The sequence below is a fragment of the Tursiops truncatus genome, chromosome 18, assembly GCF_011762595.2.
Source record: "Tursiops truncatus isolate mTurTru1 chromosome 18, mTurTru1.mat.Y, whole genome shotgun sequence".
Classification (NCBI taxonomy): Eukaryota; Metazoa; Chordata; class Mammalia; order Artiodactyla; family Delphinidae; genus Tursiops; species Tursiops truncatus.
This window is the reverse complement of record NC_047051.1, coordinates 64,001,603-64,023,511: the sequence shown is the minus strand read 5'-3', so window position 1 is coordinate 64,023,511 and position 21,909 is coordinate 64,001,603. Positions and strand designations below refer to the sequence as shown.

At 42.1% G+C, this 21,909-nt stretch overlaps 1 protein-coding gene across 10 annotated transcripts in view; it reads left to right on the top strand.

Moving 5' to 3' along the window:
* The window catches only part of DZIP1 (DAZ interacting zinc finger protein 1), a 54,055-nt gene that overhangs the window by 10,812 nt on the left and 21,334 nt on the right, over positions 1–21,909 (top strand). For 8 of the 10 annotated variants that reach the window (XR_012327736.1, XR_004522989.2, XM_033843392.2 and 5 more), the window contains 8 exons: positions 1,147–1,274; positions 3,634–3,795; positions 7,271–7,408; positions 9,119–9,181; positions 16,875–17,015; positions 17,463–17,511; positions 18,996–19,052; positions 21,320–21,376. Coding sequence is in view for 8 of the 10 variants with exons in the window: in XM_033843392.2 (XP_033699283.1) it covers positions 1,147–1,274; positions 3,634–3,795; positions 7,271–7,408; positions 9,119–9,181; positions 16,875–17,015; positions 17,463–17,511; positions 18,996–19,052; positions 21,320–21,376 (795 nt within the window). In the remaining 2 variants the exon portion in view is untranslated. The remainder of the gene's footprint in view (positions 1–1,146; positions 1,275–3,633; positions 3,796–7,270; positions 7,409–9,118; positions 9,182–16,874; positions 17,016–17,462; positions 17,512–18,995; positions 19,053–21,319; positions 21,377–21,909) is intronic. The other 2 variants (XM_033843393.2, XM_033843395.2) reach the window with 1 other exon arrangement.

The window sequence follows — 21,909 nt, the reverse complement described above, 5'->3', positions numbered from 1 at the left end:
CCAGGTTTCCTACTAATTTAAATGTTCTAAGGAATGCAAGGTCTGTTTCTCCATGAGCAGATCAAAGCATTCTGCTGATTGCCACAGTAATCCACAGAAGTTCTCATTACAATCTTAAATGTTCTCGGTATCTAGACGTGTGTACTTCTAGCTTGTTACTCAGTGCCTGCTTTCCCCTCCCTTTTGGGCCAGTTTGTTTCCATTCCTGCCTATTTCAGATAAATAGATTTATTCAGGAAACAGCTAAACTTCGCATAAACAATACGAACAGCATAAAATTCCACTTATAAGCCATGGACCGCTGATACAATTTAGCAATGTATTGGAGAAATTGGGAAGATTAAGTATTTTAATTAACCTACCATTCTTCAGTGTGAAACTGACCTTCTTTCTCTTCTGTTTCAGTATCTTATTCTATCGCATACTCGTTTCAGAGAGTATTTCAGACTCTGAAATGAGTATTATTTCTTCAGGTCATCTTTGAGATTCTGACTTTCTACCTTGGTTTCCATACCTTTCATGTCTACACTCACAGACACATGTATATCCATTCAGTCATGTGTACATCTGCATGTAAGTACATGTACATAAGTATTCTTCCCTTCACTTGTTGCTCCCTTTAACGACTTTTCAGTAGTTCGTTTTTGCCCCATGGATGGGTTATGGCCCGAGTTTGCATTTTGAATGCCAGCCTCTGCTTATCTTAGCACAGATGAGGTTCTCAGGAGAGTTCGGTGGGAGCCAGAAGGATGGTGACCGTAGAGATTTCAATACTGTGGTACCTGCCGTGGAAGCTATTGCTTCCCTTCTCTGACTGAGACAGGCATCTTGAAGAAGAGCCCAGGATTATTCCTTGTACCGTTTTTGCTCCCTGAACGGGCTCTCACCCTATCTATGTAGGATAATCCAACCTCAATCTAGTGGCTGAAAGAATCTGCTAAAAATAATTCAGCACTCAATAATATGAAGGACTGAAAATAAATATTGAATAGTAGAGAGTAAAAGTTGGCTCATGCGGCATGAAAAAAGTAATATCCCAAGAAAAAGCAGTTTCCTTTGTCTTTGTCTTATCAGTAGGATGTACCCCAAAAGTTTTCAGATAGGTTTTCTAAGAGATGGTATTTTAACGAGGTATTTCTGTTGCAGCAGAGTATAAGACAAGGGCACAGACTGACAAGCTCCAGAATGAGATCGACATGTTGAAGGAGCAGCTGCAGCTCACCAGGTCTCAGCTAGAGGCTGCACAGCATGCCCATGTAGTCAGATTCTCTAAGGTATGCTAAATTCAGAAACACTTATATGTTGGGAAGGATTGGGGTTAATACCTTGTAAATGTTTGGTAGAATTCACTACTGAAACCGTCTGGTCCTGAGCTTTTCTTTTTTGGGAGTTTTTTGATTACTGATTCAATCTCCTTACTCATTATTCATCTGTTCAGATTTTCTCTTTCTTCATGATTCAATCTTGGTAGGTTGCATGTCTCTAGGAATTTATTTCTTCTAGATTGTCCAATTGGTTGGCATGCAATTGTTCATAGTAGGCTATCATGATCCTTTGTAATTCTGTAGTATCAGTTGTAATGTCTCCTCTTTCATGTATAATTTTCACTTATTTGAGTCCTCTTTCTTTTCTTTGTTAGTCTAGCTAAAGGTTTGTCAATTTTGTTTATCTTTTCAAAAGATCAACTCTTAGTTTTTTAAATCTTTTCTATTGTCTTCTTATCCTGTGTTTCATTTATTTCTGCTCTAACCTTTATCATTTCCTTCCTTCTGCTAACTTGGGACTTAGTTTGTTCTTTTGTTCTGGTTCTTTGAGGTATAATGTTAGGTTGCTTATTTGAGATCTTTCTTTGTTCTTCATGTAGACGTTTATAGCTATAAACTTTCCTTTTAGAGCTGCTTTTAATGCATCCCATAAGTTTCGGTATGTTGTGTTTCCATTTTATTTGTCTCAAGATGTTTTTGATTCCCCTTTTGATTTTTCCTTTGATCCATTAGTCGTTCAGGAATGTGTGTTTAATTTCCAGTTATTTGTGAATTTCAATTTTTCCTTCTGTTACTGTTTTCTAGTTTCATAACATTGTGGTCAGAAAAAATACTTGATATAAAGTGAGTCTTCCTGAATTTGTTAATACTTGTTTTATGACCTAATATATGATCTATCCTGGAGGATATTCTGTATGTACTTGAGATGGATGTGTATTCTGCTGTTATTGGGTAGGATGTTCTGCATATCTCTTTTAGGTCCATTTCGTCTATAGTATTGTTCAACTCCTGTGTTTCCTTATTGATTTTCTGTCTGGATTACCCGTTGTTGAGAGTGGGGTATTAAAATCCCCCTACTATTATTGTATTGTTGTTTATTTCTCCTTCTCATTCTGTTGGTATTTGCTTTATATATTTTAGGTGCTCCAATGCTTCATGCATATATATTTACAGTTGTTATAGTTTCTTGATGAATTGACCTCTTTATCATTATGTAATGACCTTTTTTTGTCACTTGAGAACTTCCTTTTTTTTTTTTTTTTTTTTGCGGTACGTGGGCTTCTCACTGTTGTGGCCTCTCCCGTTGCGGAGCACAGGCTCAGCGGCCATGGCTCACGGGCCCAGCCGCTCCGCGGCACGTGGGATCTTCCCGGACCGGGGCACGAACCCGTGTCCCCTGCATCAGCAGGCGGACTCTCAACCACTGCGCCACCAGGGAAGCCCCTTCCTTTTTTAATGTAGGTGCTTACAGTTATAATTTCCCTCTGAGCACTGATTTGTCTGCTTCCGTTTTTTGGTACGTTGTGCTTTAATTTTCATTCATCCTAAAGTATTTTTGAATTTCCCTAGTGAGGTTTTCTTTGACCCATTGGCTGTTTAAGAGTATATTGTTTAATTTTCATGCATTTGTGAATTTTCCAGTTTTCCTTTTGTTAGTGATTTCTGGCCTCATTCTGTTGTGGTTGGAGGAGATACTTTGCATGATACCAACCTTTTAAAACTGAACATCATTTTAAGGCCTAACATGTAGTCTATCCTGGTGAATCTTCCATGTGAATTTAACAAGAATGTATATTCTGCTGTTGTTGGGTGCGGTGTTCTGTATGTTTGTTAGGTGGAGTATATTTGTAGTGTAGTTCAGGTCCCCAATTAGGAGAATAAAAATACACAACAGAAGGTCATCCGGAAATCAAAGGCTGATCGGACCAGACCTTGAATTTAGCTTATATAAAAATGTATTTGTGTTTATTAACGGTGAGATGGGGCCACGCTACCCAAATTGGTATGGTATCAAGAAAGGTTCTTCTCAATAGACTTTTAAAGTATGTTTACATTTTACATATGATTGCATGCCTACTCTACAAGTTCACAGATCATAGAACTTTTGAGACTTTGGGCCTCTGTGTTTGTGCTTTAAGGAAGGTAAGGGCAAAAGGATGCTGTGTGCTGCCTTTGGTTTAGAAAAATCATTGTGCACAGACCTGCCATTATATGCAGTGTTTTTGCAACCAAAACAAACAGAAGAAGCCTAACTGAAATTTGCAAGTCTAGCTGACCCATTTGAGGTGAAACTATGTCTATTTATTTACATTTCTGCATACTTGCTTCATGCCAGAGCTTTGAAAGCCATGTATTAAATCAATTTCAGGAATATGAAATGCAGAAAACAAAAGAGGAAGAATTTCTGAAGTTATTTGATAGATGGAAAGAAGAAGAAAAGGAGAAACTAGCTGATGAAATGGAAAAAGTCAAGGAAATGTTTATGAAGGAGTTTAAAGAACTAACTTCTAAGAATTCAGCATTAGAATATGTAAGTATTGGGAGTTCCCTGGTGGTCCAGTGGTTAGGACTCTGAGCTTCCCATGCTGGGAGCACAGGTTTGATCACTGGTTGGGGAACTAAGATCCCACAAGCCACATGGCTCCACCCGAAAATACCCACAAAAAACGTTGAAAATAGGTAAGTATTAAACCTCGGAGTCTTCCTAGCAATGTTAGAGTTGTGGCCTTGAGAGGTGGCATTAGAGTGGCAATGTGGCCCATGGATCCAGAATTTCCTTTGTTGTGCCGTGGCCCAGACACCGCTCCTCCCTGAGAGTCTTGGGAGCTCAAGGTGTACGGAAGAGACAGCAAGTCAGAAGAGTCGTTTCCTTGAGAGTGGGGGCTTTGACCCCAAACCCCAGTGCAGGACACTTGGTACATTTTAGATGGATCAGAGAAGAAGGTCCCTCTTTCTTAGCTGGTTAGGTTTAGATAGCCCAAAACAATAACTCCCTCCCTGAGTTTTAGAGCTTTCCAAAGGAACTTTCCAGAAAGACTGACAGAGATTGCCAATGTGGGAGAAGGAAGCTGACCCAGAAAGACGGAGGGAGAGCCTTTGCCAGGCCCCTTCCTCACCCCAGTCCTAGCAGGTTTGAGTGAGCTGGATGTCGCTAAAGGCAACCTCCACTTCCCCGTGGGAGCAGCCGAGGTCACAGTGAAGCAAAGGAGGCAAGGGAAGAGTCTGGAGCTCCCTCTAGGGGCCAACATGTTTATAAACTAAAATAGAGGGATAGTTTTGGAATACTGCTAAGATACTTCTCTAAAACGGCCTGAACCCTCTCACAGGGATGGGCAAACTGTGACCTGTGACCCAGACCTGACAAACCACCTGATTTTGTATGGCTCTCAAGCTAAGAGAGCTTTTTACACTTTTAAGTGGTTGAAAAAAGTCAAAAGAAGAAATACTTCACGACACGTGAAAATTATATGAAGTTTACCTTTCGGTGTCCACAAGTGAAGGTTTTTTGGAACACAGCCATACTCTTTCCTCCACACTTTGTCTGTGGAGCTTTTGTGCTGGAGCCGTGGAGTTGAGAGGTTATGATCAAGATCTTACGTGTCTCCCAAAGTCAAATACTATCTGGCTGTTTACAGAAAAAGTTTGCCAGCCGCTGTCATATCTTTACAAAGCAAATGTGGCCCGAGGTTAACAACTGGTGAAGGGGAAATGGGTGTTCATTATACTCTTCTTTCAACTTTTTCCTAAGTTGTAATTTGCAAATAAAAAGTTGAGGGGAAATTAACTTAGGGTGGCTCATTGTGTCTTTTCTATAGGGCTTTCTTCAGTCAACTCCCTGTGGGTTCAACTGTCCCCTATCACCTCGCCTGGTTCTAAGCATCAGAACCTGTGGGCAGGAGTAATTCTTCTACCACCCCTACTCCAGGGGCTTCTCCCGAACTCAGACCCTTGGCATCTTCTCAAAGTGGGATGCCGTATCACCCGCAGTAGTGGATTCTGATAGTGACCAATTTAAGACTGGCTTTTTATGTCTTCTCCATCGAGGCCACACTTTTTTTTTTCTTGCGATAAAGCTGCCAGTATGGCTCTTTTGCCTGAGATTCCCTGCATGGTTATCCCTGCCCCCAGGATCATTGTGGAACTGGACTTTTCCCTACCTAGGACTTTTTTTACCATTCATATAGATATATTTTTTTTTAATAAATACATTTATTTATTTATTTCTAGTTGCGGCGAGCAGGGGCTACTCTTCGTTGTGGTGCTCGGGCTTCTCATTGCGGTGGCTTCTCGTGTTGCAGAACACGGGCTCTAGGCGCGCGGGCTTCAGTAGTTGTGGCTCGCAGGCTCTAGAGCGCAGGCTCAGTAGTCGTGGCGCACAGGCTTAGTTGCTCTGCGGCATGTGGGATCTTCCCGGACCAGGGCTCGAACCCGTGTCCCCTGCATTGGCAGGCAGAGTCTTAACCACTGTACCGCTAGAGAAGCCCCACCTATTTTCTTCAAACGGCTTTTTTGAGATGTTTACATATCATACAATTCACCCACTTAAACTGTACAGTTCAGTGGTTTTTACTATGTTCACAGAGTTATGCAACCATCATCACAGTCATTTTAGAACATTTCATCACCCAAAGGAGAAGCCTTGTACCCACTGGCATTCCCTCCCACCCCTGGCAACCACAGATCTACTTTCTGTCTCTATGCATCTGCCTGTGCTGGACATTTCATATAAATTAAATCATATAAAATGTGATCTTTTGTGAGTGGCTTCTTTTCACTTAGTATAATGTTTTCAAGATTCATCCACACTGTAGTATGTATCAATATATTTTTTTAATTGCCGAATGATATTTCATTGTATCGATACACCATATTTTATTGATCCATTATTCGATGGACATTTGGGTTGTTTGCCCACTTTGGCTATAGAGCGTTTTAAAAATTATTATTAATAATATACTATTTTTTGGAATAGTTTTAGGCTTACTGAGCAAATAGTACAGAAAGTTCCATATAAATACCCCTCTCCTAACCCTGTACACAGTTTTCCACATTACTAACATCTTAAATTGGTATCATACATATGTTACAATTAATGAGCCAATACTGGTACATTAGTATTAACTAAAGTCCATACTTCATTCAGATTTCTTTTGCTTTTACCTAACATCCTTTTTCTGCCCTAGGGTCCTATCCAGGATACCTAAGTACATTTAGTTGTTTCTCTAGGCTCAGGCTTGTTTTTGATGACCTTGACAGTTTTAAGGTGTACTTTTCAGGTATATTGTAGGATGCCCCTCTGTTGGAATTTACCTGATATTCTTCTCATGGTTAGACAGGGTTTATGGGTTTTGGGGAAGAAGTCCTCAGAGATAAAGTACAATTTTCATCACGTCATTTCAAGGGTACATACCATCTACATGGTTTATGACTGTTGGTGTTGACCTTGATCACCTGGCTGAGGTAGTATTTGTCAGGTTTCTCCCCACCCCACTGCCCCCCATTCCATACTGTGCTCTTTGGAAGGAAGTCACCTTGTGCAGCCCAGACTTAAGCGGTAGGGGACAATGCTCCCCCATCCTTTTGCTTTTGAAGTTAACATATTACCTTCTGAGGGTATTTACTGCCAGTAACTTTGGGAATAACCTATAAGCAAAGGGTAACATTAAAACCTTATGTCCCTAGTGGTCCCTGGAAGATGCTGGCCTCCTCACATCCTGAGAATCAGCTGCACCCAGTTCCTCTGTTTCTGGCACTGTTGCCTGCCCATTAAAGTTTTAAAGATCGATTATCTGAGATTAGAAAGTTTAGGTTTTCCTTTCCCTTTCTCTCCCAGTGCACGTTCTTTTGTTGGAGGTAATGAAACGGGAAAACCACTGGGAATGAGAAGCAGGAGAGGCCCGGTGAACGTCCAGGAGGATAGTCAGGTGCTCCCCAATTTTGTTCTCTGTGTCAGTCATATAAAAGTGTGAACATCTGTACCAGTGATTCTGAATTTTATTTTATAGCAATTGTCAGAAATCCAGAAGTCCAATATGCAGATCAAGTGTAACATAGGCACATTAAAAGATGCACATGAGCTTAAAGAAGAACGTCCTCAGCATCCCCAGGATTTCCAAAACGTGATGCAACTTCTTGATAGTCAGGTATGTAAAAGTGGGTGACTACTGCAGCAGAGGCCTGATCTTTCTTGGTGAGGTAATTTACAGTAAGCACCATCTACAAAAAAGTGCCTCTTTCAGGGACGATGAAGGTGACTAATTCTTTTCTCCTTATCTCCTAACACATGTGTAATTCAGAATAGGTGTTCATTCGATACTTACTGATTGACTAATAGATGTGGATACAGAACAGTTGGCAAAGTTGTTTAGTTTTTCCTTGACTAATATCTATTTGAATTGGTTCATATTACCTTAGTAGTTATTTTTCATATTTCAGATGTAGACCCCCTTTCAAAAGGCATAGAAAGGCATATTGAAGCCCTGACATTTTAGAGCTTAAATATATGGCCGCCTTGGCAAACTGATGGTCTTTTACATTTATCAAATAAATTACAGTCATTTGGAAGTGAACCTCAGTAATCAGTACAGCCTTTGTCCTGGCTATTTTGATCACACTGATTGAGGGGAACTTTTTTTTTTTTTTAGCCAGGAAACATAGAGATTAAAGCTTATGGATTGAGGATTTTTTCAGAAAGCAATATTATGTCATTTTAAAAGGTAAATGTGTTTTTGAACATGGACTACTGCCACTGCTTCTTGTCTTGCCTCTCTCCCCTCAATCTACCTTTCGTGTTATAGCCAGGGTGATCATGTCACCATCCTGTCTAAAATCCTTCAATGGCTCCCCATCTTTCACAGAACAAAGTCTAGGACCCTTAACCAGCATTCAGAGTCCCTGGGCATCTGGTCCTGCCATCTCCCACCATTCTTGCCTTTACCTTGATGCCCCAGTAGCCCCAAAGAGCTCCTGGTTCCCAGGACGAGGCAATCTGATTTTGCTTTTTCAGCTTTCTTTGTTATGCGCCTTCCAGTTTTCAGGCCCTGACACTTATACAGCTGGGATGGCATCTCTTCTGGAGAGTCCTCCAGGAGTTCTGGGTTATTGCACTGCCACAGTCCTCCAAGCTGGACCTGATCACGTGCACATTATGTGGGAACCCTCCATTGTATGTCCACTGTTCTTCCGGGCAGGGCAAGCAGGGCCTGTCTCTTAGTTCTCTCCCAGCCTGCCAGCGGCTGCCCAGCGAGGTGCCTGGTATGCGGTAGGGGACCAGGAATTGGGTCCTGAACTGAACTGTTGGCATTTGCTCCCAGCAGGCTGCTGTCTCAGTAGTTGAAGGACCCAGTTATGAAATCCTCAGGTCCCACCTAAATTTCTTTTGTCTCCTTCCTGTGAGCTCTATCAGTTCAGAACCTATGGACCCAGAAACCTTGATGTTTCCTTTTAGCTTCTGAGGTTAACAAACTAGCACCTGTTTTTTTAAATTAAGTTTTATTGGAACACAGCCATACTATTATGTACCGTCTAGGACTTCATTTACATATTACTTATGGCTGTTCTCCTACCTAGTAGTAGTGACTGAGTCATCTGGCCCCCAGAGTCTAATATATTTTCTATTAACCCCTTAACAGAAAATGTTTGCTGAACCTTGCCTCAGAGTATAAGATTAAAACCAAGTGCAAGTGTGTTTAAACATTTTTGACTGTATTTATTTACTTTTTTAAATGCCTGCTAAAATTTTACCAAATAGATGGTTGGGTTTCATAGGTACTCACTAAAAAGGAAGCTTCCGTTTTGAGTAGATGTCATTGTTACAGTTACACTAAATTACTCTTGTTTTACTAATTTTGTAGGAAAGCAAGTGGACAGCTCGAGTTCAGGCTCTTCATCAAGAACACAAGAAAGAGAAGAGCCGGGTAAGATTAAGAAACCAACGACCTATAAAAAGTGGGTCTTTCTGAAAAGAATATTTGCTTTTCTCTATAATAAAGGTAATGTTTATCCACTGAAGACATTTGTGGAGAAATATATAACAAAAATTAAAATTACTCATCATTCCAATACCATAGATAACCAGTGTTACTGCTTTGTTATAATTTCTTTCAATCTTTTTCCTATGCTGTAAATGTTGCGTTTCTATAAGTATAGAAACCCATGCATATAATATGTCTCACAGATTTTGAATTTTGCTTTATATCTATAACTTTATACATTTTTCATTTAATATATCATAAACAGTTTCCTGTGTTTTAAAATATTATTCAAAATCATGATTTTTTAATGGCTCCATGATGATCTTATGGCTGTATCATCAGTTATTTAATCATTTCTCCATTGTTGAATACATGTTCTAATTTTTAAACATTACAGAGTGGCAGTCTAAATAAGTTTTGAATACAGGCATACCTTATTTTATTGCACTTTGCAGATAATTGCGTTTTTTACAAATTGAAGGTTTGTGGCAACCCTGCATTGTCAGATGATGCATTTTTTAGCAATAAAGTTTTTTGTTTTTAATTTTTATTTATTTTATTTTTGGCTGTGTTGGGTCTTTGTTGCTGCGCGTGGGCTTTTCTCTGGTTGCGGTGTGCAGGCTTCTCGTTGCGGTGGCTTCTCTTGTTGAGCACCGGCTCTAGGCACATGGGATTCAGTAGTTGTGGCACACAGGCTCAGTAGTTGTGGCTCGCGGGCTCTAGAGTGTAGGCTCAGTAGTTGTGGTGCGTGGGCTTCGTTGCTCCGTGACGTGTGGGATCTTCCCGGACCAGGGCTCAAACCCGTGTCCCCTGCATTGGCAGGTGGATTCTTAACTACTGAGCCACCAGGGAAGCCTGCAATAAAGTATTTTAAATTAAGACATATACATTGTTTATTTTAAGACATAACGCTATTGCACACTTAATAGACCACAGTGTAGTGTAAACACAACTTTTGTATGCACTAGGAAACCAAAAAATTCACGTGATTCGCTTTACTGCTGTGATCTGGAACTGAACACACAGTATCTCTGAGGTCTGCCAATAAAAAGAAGGATTGTTCACATTAAAGTCATTTTAATGAAAACAAAAATGAATTGTAACACCTATTCCTTTTCCGCTGAGTACATCAGAAATTTAAGTGTTAAAATGCTTTTTACAGGGCTTCCCTGGTGGCGCAGTGGTTGAGAGTCCGCCTGCCGATGCAGGGGACACGGGTTCGTGCCCCGGTTCGGGAAGATCCCACATGCTGCGGAGCGGCTGGGCCCGTGAGCCATGGCCGCTGAGGCTGCGTGCCCAGAGCCTGTGCTCCGCAGCGGGAGAGGCTACAACAGTGAGAGGCCCGTGTACCGCAAAAAAAAAAAAAATGCTTTTACAATAGTGTAAAAAATGTAAAGTAGATTTATTTGGGATTTTAAGACAGGAAAACATCTGTTGATTTTTTCTCTTTAAATTGTATGTATTTTGTAGCCCTTTGTATCCCCTTTTGGGCAAACAACGTAGACTGGGTGGCTTATGAACAACAGAAATGTATTTCTCATAGTTCTGGTGCTCCGGGAATTGGACAGAGAGCTTGTTAAAGGGGAGTAGTGTCTGGGCTGTGTGTAGATACAACGCCCATGTTTCTTTCTCCAGTCTAAGCCTCCCTTCTGAGCTCCAGACGAAGTAGCCAGCTCTGTACTCGACATCTCCACTGCTTCTTACATGTAACGTGTCTAAAGTGAAGCTCTTGGATTTGTCCCCAGAGGTGTCTTGCTTTTGGCTGATGGTACCCTAGTCCGCTCAGATGCACTCCCTCAGCCCCCAGTTCCAGGCTATCGGCAGGTCCTGCCGAGTATCTCATATCCATGTTCTTCTGGACATTTCTGTTCCTTCCATCCTCCACTGAGCTCCCACCATTTCCAAAAGGGCCCAGTAACTGGCTTCCCAATTCCAGCCTTTTGCTCGTGTAATCTGCTCTCTGCAGAGCAGCCGAAATAATCTGGCTGTCGGCCACCACCGTGGCCTCATCCTGAACCTCTCTCTGAACCGACTCTCTTTAGCTACGGTGGCCTTCTGGTAATTTGTAGAACGTGTGGCCTTTTTCTCCTTTTACATTTGTTTTCGCTGCTGGGAGGTCCTTCCACTTTTTTTTTTTAATTTAATTTTTTTTTAATTTAATTTTTTTTAATTTAATTTAATTTTTTTTATACAGCAGATTCTTATTAATCATCAATTTTATACACATCAGTGTATACATGTCAATCCCAATCACCCAATTCATCACACCACCACCACCCCTGCCTCTTTCCCCCCTTGGTATCCATACGTTTATTCTTTACATCTGTGTCTCAATTTCTGCCCTGCAAACCGGTTCATCTGTACCATTTTTTTAGGTTCCACATATATGCGTTAATATACGATATTTGTTTTTCTCTTTCTGACTTACTTTACTCTGTATGACAGTCTCTAGATGCATCCACGTGTCTACAAATGACCCAATTTCGTTCCTTTTTATGGCTGAGTAATATTCCATTGTATATATGTACCACATCTTCTTTATCCATTCATCTGTTGATGGGCATTTAGGTTGCTTCCATGACCTGGCTATTGTAAATAGTGCTGCAATGAACATTGGGGTGCATGTGTCTTTTTGAATTATGGTTTTCTCAGGGTATATGCCCGGTAGTGGGATTGCTGGATCATACGGTAATTCTATTTTTAGTTTTTTAAGGACCCTCCATACTGTTTCCGCTTGTTCTTTATGTGGCTGTCTCCTTCCCCTCTGATTTGGTTTTCTCTGTTGTGTAGCAAATTACCACAGATTTATTATCTCCCAGTTTCCATGGGATAGGAGTCCAGGCACGGCTTGGCTGGGTTGTCTGCTCGGGGTCTCACAAGCTGCATTCAAGGTGTCAGCTGCGTGTGGTCTCATCTGGGGCTCCGGGGCCCCTCCCAAGCCCGTTCAGATGATTGGCGATGTGCAGTTCCTTACGGTTAGCCATGGGGGGGAGACCCCCGGCTCCGCCGTTCACAGGCTGGCTGTGACGTCTTCAAGGCCAGTAGGAGAGCATCTCTCCTGCCTTCATTCTCCCCCTTCAAGAGACCTGAAGTCACCCCAAGACCACTCCATCCAGGGAGGTGGTCCCCTCCCGTTATTATCCTCAGCGCTTCACAAGTGTGGCTCTCAGCACTGTTTTAAATACTTTGTTTACTTGTTTATTGTCTGTCTCTTCAACCAGATCACTAGCCCTGGGAGGGAAGGGCTCTGTTTACTCCTCCGTTGTATTCTCAGCATCCGATAACGTGTCTAAAACGTGGTTGGTGCTTGTTAAATATTTGCTGAAGGAATGCAGAAGGTCGATAGGTGGCCAACAAGGGGATCACACAGGCTTTTTGTGTGTGGATGGGGAGATGCTGACTGTACAGATCAGAAGAACAGGGTGGAAAGAGCTGTGTGTCGGTGTGACGTGATATTTGAAGCAGGTCCTCTTAACCTCTGCCTCGCTGCCTTACTCACCTTTCATGCTTTAGGCACTTAGCCAGGTGAGGAGGGGAACGGCCAGTGACAACTTAGAGGAGTTGCTTTTCTCTAAGAATGTTGAATCTTTCCTTCGAGATGCTGTAAGGCAGTAGTTCCTAACCAGGGACATCCTTCAGAATGACCCGAGGCTCTTCCAAAATACAGGTGTCCAGCTCTCCCCGCTGAAGGCCTGCTTCAGTAGGTAAGTCTGGGACATGCAGAGTTTGGAAACAACAGTAAGAACACCAGCAAACCCCCGACGATTGTGCTTTGGATCCATGGTTTGAACCACGGCTCTTACAGTTTGAAGTTCTATTTTTATTCTTCGGGGTGTTCTTAGAGCATTGGGGTTTAGGGACAGAATTCAGGCCTCCTTCTTAATTGGGGGTGATTTTAGTCCTCGTTCCTTTAAGCCTCTTGTGGGAACGTAAGTCGCCTTCTGGCTGGAATACAGTGTACAGTATAAGCTGTAGAGGTTTACACTTGGCCACTGTGGGTGGTCATAGAGAGGAAGACCGACTGCCAGTGGTTTGGAGGAAGGAGAGGCCTGACCTGCTTGTGAGTGAGGCCCCTCACCCCACGTGCTGGGAGCGTGGAGGTTTTGTGCCACCGCCAGGCTACGCTGCTCCCTTGTCTGTTGGTTTTGCTTGTTCAGAAGCTGCGTGCTTCTTCCTTCATTTCTCTTAAACCCTAACAGAGAGGCAGGTTCAATAAGGTTTAGTAATCTGTGCCTGAGACCAAACTATTAATTATTCCACATGATTGGTGCCTCCTGTTCCTACAATGCACATATTGTATTTCTCTGTTTAAGGGAAGTTGCGTTTGCCAACTTTTTATTGCTTTACCTAGATTCTTGGCAGTCTTTTTTTGGTTTTGTTTTTAAATAACATTGGTAGGAGTTCAAAGGGAACCACAGATAAATGATGGCATGCCCTTTTCCACCCAACAGAAGACTCTTAGAGCTTGGGAGGTTGTAGAATGGTCACGCAGTGGAAGGAGAGGAGGATGGAGTAATGTGGCTGGTAGAGAAAAAGTGGAAAACTTGAAATGGTAGAAGGTCACAAGAAATGAGCTCCAGGGCCACAGGCCTTTTGAAATAGTTTCTGGCTATCTCTTTCTTAGACTATCACATTTTCTGGTCAATTCTCAATTCCAGTATCAAAATGATGCCATCCCTTAGTTTTTCTTACGTACCCTTTCTGCTTGGGCCCTGCAGTGAGTCCCCATATTGCTGATTCTCAGCCTCCGCCCAGAGCCCTGTACATTTTTATTGGCTTTTCCTTCTGTTTTCCAACTCCAGATTTCCCAGACTGCTTTTGGGGGTACTCTTCCAGTAGTCTGTAAAAATGTGGGGAAGGTTCCTGACAGTGTCCTCCTGGGGGGAGATTCTTAGCATCCACTGGGATATGTAGGGTTCTTTTTAGTCCTTACTCAGGAAACCCTTTTAACTTGGTTCAACCTGTTGTTTGTCCGGCCTCATGTGAGCACAGAGCGCTTCAGAGGGAAGACCCTGCAGTGTATGGATTGAGAGCTTTAACTTTTTGTTGTTATTTTATGGTTTTTCTGTTCAATGTAAGTGGATTATTTTTAGAGTAATTTTACGTTCACAGCAACGTTGAGGAGAAAATACACAGCGTTCCCAGATACCCCCTGCCCACCCTGTATGCACAGCCTTCGCCCTTATCAACACTCTGCACCGGAGTGGTACACTGGTTACAATCGAGGAACCTACACTGACATGTCATTATCCCCCAAAGTCCACAGTTTACATTAGGGTTCCCTCTTGAGTTGTACATTCTATGGATTTTGACAAATGTATAGTGACATGCAGCCATCATTATGGTCTCATACAGGACACTGACCTAAAAATCCTCTGTGCTCTGCCTGTTCATCCCTCCCTCCCTCCCCTCAACCCCTGATTCTTTTTACTGTCTCCATAATTTTGCCTTTTTCAGAGTGTCATATAGTTGGAATCATACAGTATGTAGCCTTCTCAGATTGGCTTCTTTCACTCAACAGTATGCCTTTAAGGTTCCTCCAAGTCTTTTCATGGTTCGGTAGCTCATTTCTTTATAATGTTGAATAACATTCCATTGTTTGTACGGACCACAGCTTATGTATCTCTTCACCTACTGAAGGACACCTTGGTTGCTTCCAGGTTTTGGCAATTATGAATAAAGCTGCTATAGACATCCGTGTGCAGTTTTCGTGTGGACATAGGTTTTTGGCTCCTTTGGGTAAATGCCAAGGAGTACAGTTGCTGGATCGTTTGGTAAAAGTATGTTTAGTTTTGTAAGAAACTGCCAGACTGCCTTCCACGTGGCCGTAGCGCTCTGCATTCCCACCAGCAACGGATGAGAGTTCTTGCTGCTCCGCATCCTTGTCAGCATTTGATATTGGCAAGCTCTGGATTTTGGCCATTCTGACAGGTACATTTTTGTTACATTTTGATTTGGTGATTTCTTTCTTTCTCTCCCTTTTTTTTTTTATTTGCGGTACGTGGGCCTCTCACTGCTGTGGCCTCTCCCGTTGCGGAGCACAGGCTCCGGACGCGCAGGCTCAGCGGCCATGGCTCACGGGCCCAGCCGCTCTGCGGCACGTGGGATCCTCCCGGACCGGGGCACGAACCCGTGTCCCATGCATCAGCAGGCGGACTCTCAACCACTGCGCCACCAGGGAAGCCCTTTTTTTTTTTAAATTTATTTATATTTATTTATTTTTGGCTGTGTTGGGTCTTGGTTACTGCGTGCGGGCTTTCTCTAGTTGCGCTGAGTGGGGGCTACTCTTCAATGTGGTGCCTGGGCTTCTCACTGCAGTGGCTTCTCTTGTTGCGGAGCACGGGGTCTAGGCGCACGGGCTTCAGTAGTTGTGGCTCGCCGGCTCTAGAGCACAAGCTCAGTAGTTTTGGCACATGGGCTTAGTTGCTCCATGGCATGTGGGATCTTCCCGGACCAGGGGTCCAGCCCGTGTCCCCTGCATTGGCAGGTGGATTCTCAACCACTGCACCACCAGGGAAGCCCGCAAGTACAATTCATTAATGCGTTTCATGACATAGACTAAGTTTGAAAGCGTTGACTTTGAAGACAGGAAAGTTCAAGTCTGGGCTCTTCCCGCTCAAGTTGTCTGCGTTTGGGTCAGCTACTTACCTCTCTAGACTTGAGTTTCCCCATCTGAACAACGAGGTCAAAACTTGGATCCATGAGGCTGTGGTGTGGATTCAACAAGATGAAATGCTTAACGCAGCCTCTACACGTGTTGAGTGTCTGTTAAAAAAAACCTCGCCAGTTAGGAAATGCTGCTCCAGGCACTCTCTGTGCTTCTCTCAGACACAGTTACCCCCCTTTATTTGACCTGCACATCCCTGTCTCTGTTTTCAGGCCGTAGGCTTGGAATGTCCTTAGTGCCATTTACCAAGGGTATTTTCTCTTCTGTTTAAGCAACTTCCGAAGTTGTTTTAAGAATGTTTCCTTAAATTATTGAAAACAAATTCTTCTTGAATTCTTGTCCAGTATTTGATCTTCCCTGAGGTTAAGTCTCAAAAGATGAATCTGTGCATCTTTGGATCTGTTCTCTGCTTCTCTTCCTTCTGTTCCCTCCCTCCCTCCCTTCCCCCTCTCCCTCCCCCTCCCTCCCTTCCTCTTTTCCTCTACCCCCAACGCCCTCCACCTCCCATTTCTCAGTAAATATTTATTGAGAACCTGCTAAGATCCAGAGACCGTGCTAGTTGCTGGGCATATAAAATAATTCAGGTGGGCTCTCCGGCCCAGGGAGTGCACTTTCCAGCTGGGATGATGCATGTGGATGTGTGAGAACAGTACTGCTTGGGGTTGGAGCTGCTCTGAGGGAGAAGCCTTGATCCTTATCCTTGCTCATCCCTGTGTGATTTCATGTAACAGCTCAGGTTTGCTCCGCTGTTCACATCATCAGTGTTGGCTTTCTTGGGCCATGAGCTCCCTGGGAACAGAGATGAAGCCCCTTGTATGGCCGGGGCCTTCATACACGATGATCAGAGGGTTATTCAGTGTGTAGATAACATAGGCCAGCAAGAAGGTACGGCATGTATATACAAACTGTGAAAAGAAGAAATTTACGTGCAGTTTGCAGATGAATGCCTTTCTTCATTGGTTTTTCCAGCTCCTGTCACATATAGAGAAACTTCGAACCTCAATGATAGATGATCTAAATGCAAGTAATGTATTCTACAAGAAAAGGATAGAAGAGCTAGGGCAGAGGCTCCAGGAGCAGAAGGAGCTGATCATCACTCAGAGACAACAGGTATTTTGGAGTATATATTGGCAACATTTTTATGTAAACAGTGCAGTTTATCTAAGAACATGTGTTTTTATTTTAGAGCACTTGTAAGTTGGATAAGATGAAGAAGATAGAATATTTTTTTCCCTGTGGTTGTTTGTATAAGTAAATAAAATAATTTTTAAAGGTATTTTAAAATACCGTAGAGCAATCAGATTTATTCAGTTAGAATTCAGAATAAACGTGAAGGTAGCTAAAATCTCTTTTGGTAATTCCTTACCAAAGGAAGCAGCTGAATCCAAATGCTGCTTTTATAAAACATTTGCCTCCATGTCATTAAAGTCCACATGTCCTGTGTGTTTGGAGGATTTAGTGAAAAGGTTCATTTACTGAGTACAGTGTCTGTCCATTATCCAGTACGTCCCCGTCTAGTTCAAACATGGATCACTGAAAGACCGTTCTTCTTTGCAGATTAAAGAGTTTACCAGTAAACCATTAAACAGTGTCAGTGAACCCAGAGGTAAGTGGACCAGGATCCCAGCGCTGGAGGCAAGGCTGGCCTCCCTAACCGTGTGCTGGACTTCAGAAGAATGTTGGGCCGCGATGGTTCATGAGTGCTAAGCTGTGCTAAGCTGTGCTAACCGCAACCCAGAGAGTTGAAGAATTTTAAATACCTAAACGGTCGTAGAATGGTCTCGTATCCTTTTTATCAGAATATCGTCGTGCACATAATACATGCTTAGTAAGTGTACCTCTGGATGGATGTGCAGTAAGACGCCTTATGATTGTAAGTACAGAGTCTGGGGGCAGACCGGGTTCAACTCCCGTCTCTGGCACTATGTAGCTTTGTGAGTCTCTGCCCCGGTTTCCTCAGCTCTAAAGCTGGAATATCAGTAGTAATTACATCATAGGCTTGTTACAAGGATGACATGGGAGAACATGTATAAAGAGCACCTGTTAAACACTCATGAGTGTTGGCTATCGTTATTAATATTAAGCTCTTAATTATCCTAAAGTGCTATAGTGGCTTGCTGCACGATTCTGCATTGTGGTAGGCTGGGGTTAAGGGTTTGTTCTAAGTATAGTGGGGGGATATACAACCTACTGATGGTAGCAGTGATAGCCGTCCATCTCCGTGTCATTCAAGAGCTAGTCTAGAAGGGGGGCTGGGAGCCAGAAGTGCAGGGTCTCCCAATACAGCGTAAAGCTTGCCTTTTGCCCGGTTTTCTTCCGAGTGATCCCAGTCTTGGTTCCTGTACATCTCAGGTTATTCAGGCATCTTTGTTTACTTGAGGGATGCCAACTGGGGATTGATAATGGGTGTTAAGAGCTGGGTTTCCTCCCTGTTTCTGGGGGCCATGGGAGATACGGGCATATCTCGGAAATATTGCAGGTTCAGTTCCAGACCACTGCAGTTAAGCCAATAATCACAATTAAGTGAGTCACACAAATTTTTTTGGCTTCCCAGTGCATAATAAAAGTTACGTTTATACTATACTGTAGTCTATTAAGCATACAATAGCATTATGTCTAAAAAAATGCACATACCTTAATTAAAAAATACTGTATTGCTAAAAATGCTAACCATCACCTGACAACGCAGGGTTGCCACAAACCTTCAATTGGTTAAAAATGCAGCATCTTCGAAATACAATAAAGTGCAATAAGATGAGGTATGCCTGTACATTGACCTGCACACTTGTTTTCCTCGTTTTGAGATAAAGGTTTGGGAAGGGTGGTGGTTCCCTATAACTTCTCTTGGAATAGTAAGAGTTCAGGTAGTGAGGAATAACTGTATAATTACTTAGCATACACATTTGAAAAATAATTTTAGAGAAAAGTTAGCTTTAAAAGATGTATGTTAAACATCTTTTTTTGGTAACTCGCTATATGTTGGTAAATTTCATTGCTTTTTTGGGGGGGAAATATTAGGCTATGCACTAGCAAAATATAGCCCATAACTTGTGATTTTTGTTATTAATTTACTTTTTCGTGTTATTTCAGGGAATCCTTTAACCTGGCAGACTTTTGAATCTAAGCCGACTACCCCAACTGTACCTAGTAAGTTTCTATAATAGGCTCAGGGTTCTAAAGATAGTTTTAAAGTGCTAAACCCATACATCACTTCTACTTACTATTTTTAGAGACATGTCTTTGAACATCAGTGTGTTTGGAGATTATATAATGATCTATTTTGGTTCCCAGATTTGACCTAGTTCTACAACCCAATACTGTAAATATCCGTGTGATTTGGGTTAGCCATACCTGTTACCTTACTATTACCTCATTACCTTACCTGTTAACCTTATTCGCCTAATAAAGGAACAACTAAAAGTTCTTCGGCATCGCTGCAGTTTGTACTCTTGGATTTCCCAAGGTCATAACACTGTGACCACGTGACTGTGGTGGCCACCACATTTTGGCATCACTGAGACCCAGTGCTGCAGGGTTTGATGCGATGGTCCCACCAGTCACTCACTTGAAGTCAGCTCAGCACAGCTGTCTTCCGGAGCTGTCAGGATCTGGCCAGAATCCAAAAAGACATAATCTGTACAGTTCAAAATGGACAGATTGTTTTCTTAATAATAAATAGTTGAAATATTTTTGTTTCCATTCAAGAAAGCATGTGTACAGGATCTGAATAACGGGGGAGAGGGCCTGCACCGAGGCCCAGGACTTGTGATGATGAAAGGACATTGATGAGCATGTTTGGGAATTTGGCACAATTGACCGGAAAGGGCTAATTGTTTTAACTGCTCAGCTGCTTCTTGAGGCCTCTTGATGTTGCTTCTGGAAGCTGAAGAGGTTGAGAGGTGCTCAGGAGGAGAGGGTAGTTTAAGTGCCAGGAGTAGAGCTGAGGCGAGAACGGAAGCATTTCAGAGAAGTATGGAAATTTAAAAGACACTCAATAATTATTATTGTTTATACTTTAATTATACTTAGCACAATATTGGAACAATAATGTGTTCCAATAAAACTTTATTTACAAAAACAGGTAGGGGCTGGTATGTCCCACAGGCTGTAGTTTACCAAACCTGGATCTAGATTAGCAAGTTGTAAATGGGTTTGAAGGCCATATTTCCAGAACTGTTAGCAGTTTACCCATAGTTAGGAGTTGAACACTTTCACACTAGCCATTGTAAAGACAAAATTGTATGCCTATAGGGCAGCTGAAGTTTGTGGCCAGTATTTTTTAGAATAGGATTAGAATTAAAGATCTATTCTAATAAGCTAGGGAAAGAGTCAGTAAACTAATAGATAAATAAATAAATAGTTGAGAGAGGAACCTCAGATAGGAATTGTCAAATATTGGAAGAGAGGCTGTGGAATCTAATTTTCTGAGATAGTTTGAAGTACAGGGTGTTCAGTCTTACTTGAATCAGGTATACTCCTCTCTGGAGGCTGTGGCTGAATTAATGCCTTCTCACGGTGTCTTCCAGCCCAGTGATTGGGGTAGTCTTTTTAATTGGTTTATTGTACATGAATATTCATAGCAGCATTATTCATAACAGCTAAAAAGTGGAAACAAGCCAAATGTCCATCAACTAATGAAAAGATAAATAAAACATTATCTGTCCATACAGTGGAACATTATTTGGCCATAAAAGTACACGCTGATGCTGACACGTGCTACAACACGGATGAACCTTGAAAACATGATGCTAAGTTAAAGGAGCCGATTACAGAGGACCACATATCTAATTGTATGATTCCATTTCTCTGAAAGGACCAGAACAGGCAAATCCATAGAGACAGAAAGTAGATCAGTGGTTGCCAGGGGCCGGGGGGAGGGAGAGATGGGGCTAATAGATACGGGTATTTTTGGGAGGTGTACATGTGGTGAGAATGTTCAAGAATTAGGTAGTGGTTACGGTTGTACAACTCTGTGACTGTATTTTTTTAAATTTAGTTGAAGTATAGTTGACTTACAATGTTGTGTTTAATTTCTGCTGTACAGCAAAGTTACTCAGTTATACATAAATATTTTTCATATTCTTTTCCATTACGGATTATCACAGGGTATTGGATATAGTTAGTTCCCTGTGCTATACAGTACGACCTTGTTGTTTATCCATCCTATGTATAATAGTTTGCCTCTTTGACTATGTTAAAACCCACTGAATTGTATATTTTAAGAGGGTGAATTATATTTCAATAGGCTGTTATTTAGAAATTGGTTTAGGTTAGTCGGTAATATCTTTGTCTTTTGTCCCTCATCGTCTGTATATATCTTGACTAATTTGACGAATATTTGGTTGTCATCATGTTCAGGTGCTGACGCTATAATTACAGAACGCTGTGAGCTTTTTCTTTTTATGCTTTTTCAGTGAATGCCCCAGCCCCACAGACTTTGGATGCTAAGTCAAGTCTAACAATGGCACATGGTGAGTTTCAGCAACGCCTCAGCGTTTTATGTACAGTTTCCACCCTGAGTTAGGTAACTTATTAACTGAAAGTGCTTCTGTGTGGGGTAATTATGCAAAGAAAACATTTTGGTGAATGCAAAACGGTTAATGAAACTGCAGTCTTCCTACGTAATGTTACTGTGAACTGATCATACCCACCAGTCGTAAAGTATAAAACGTATCTACTGCTGGGCTCACAGGTACAGATTTTAGCTCTGGGTAGTACTTGGATCATTTATGATATTTGGGGGAAAGTCATAGGTATTGGGTAAGAGGATGACTTTCTACTAGACCAGCCAACCAGCACATGCCACAGGGCATATGTGACTGTTTTTATAACTTTCAATGTGGCAGCAAGTCACCTCTTTTAAACAAACAGTTTCAGTGATTGGTTGGAAAAAAACTAGAAAAGACATGTGATGGAAACCAAAAGAAAAAAGTAGGAACCACTGGATGGAACTGCCGCCAGGATCCAGTTCTTGGCCCAGGCCACAGACTGGTAATTGTTACTA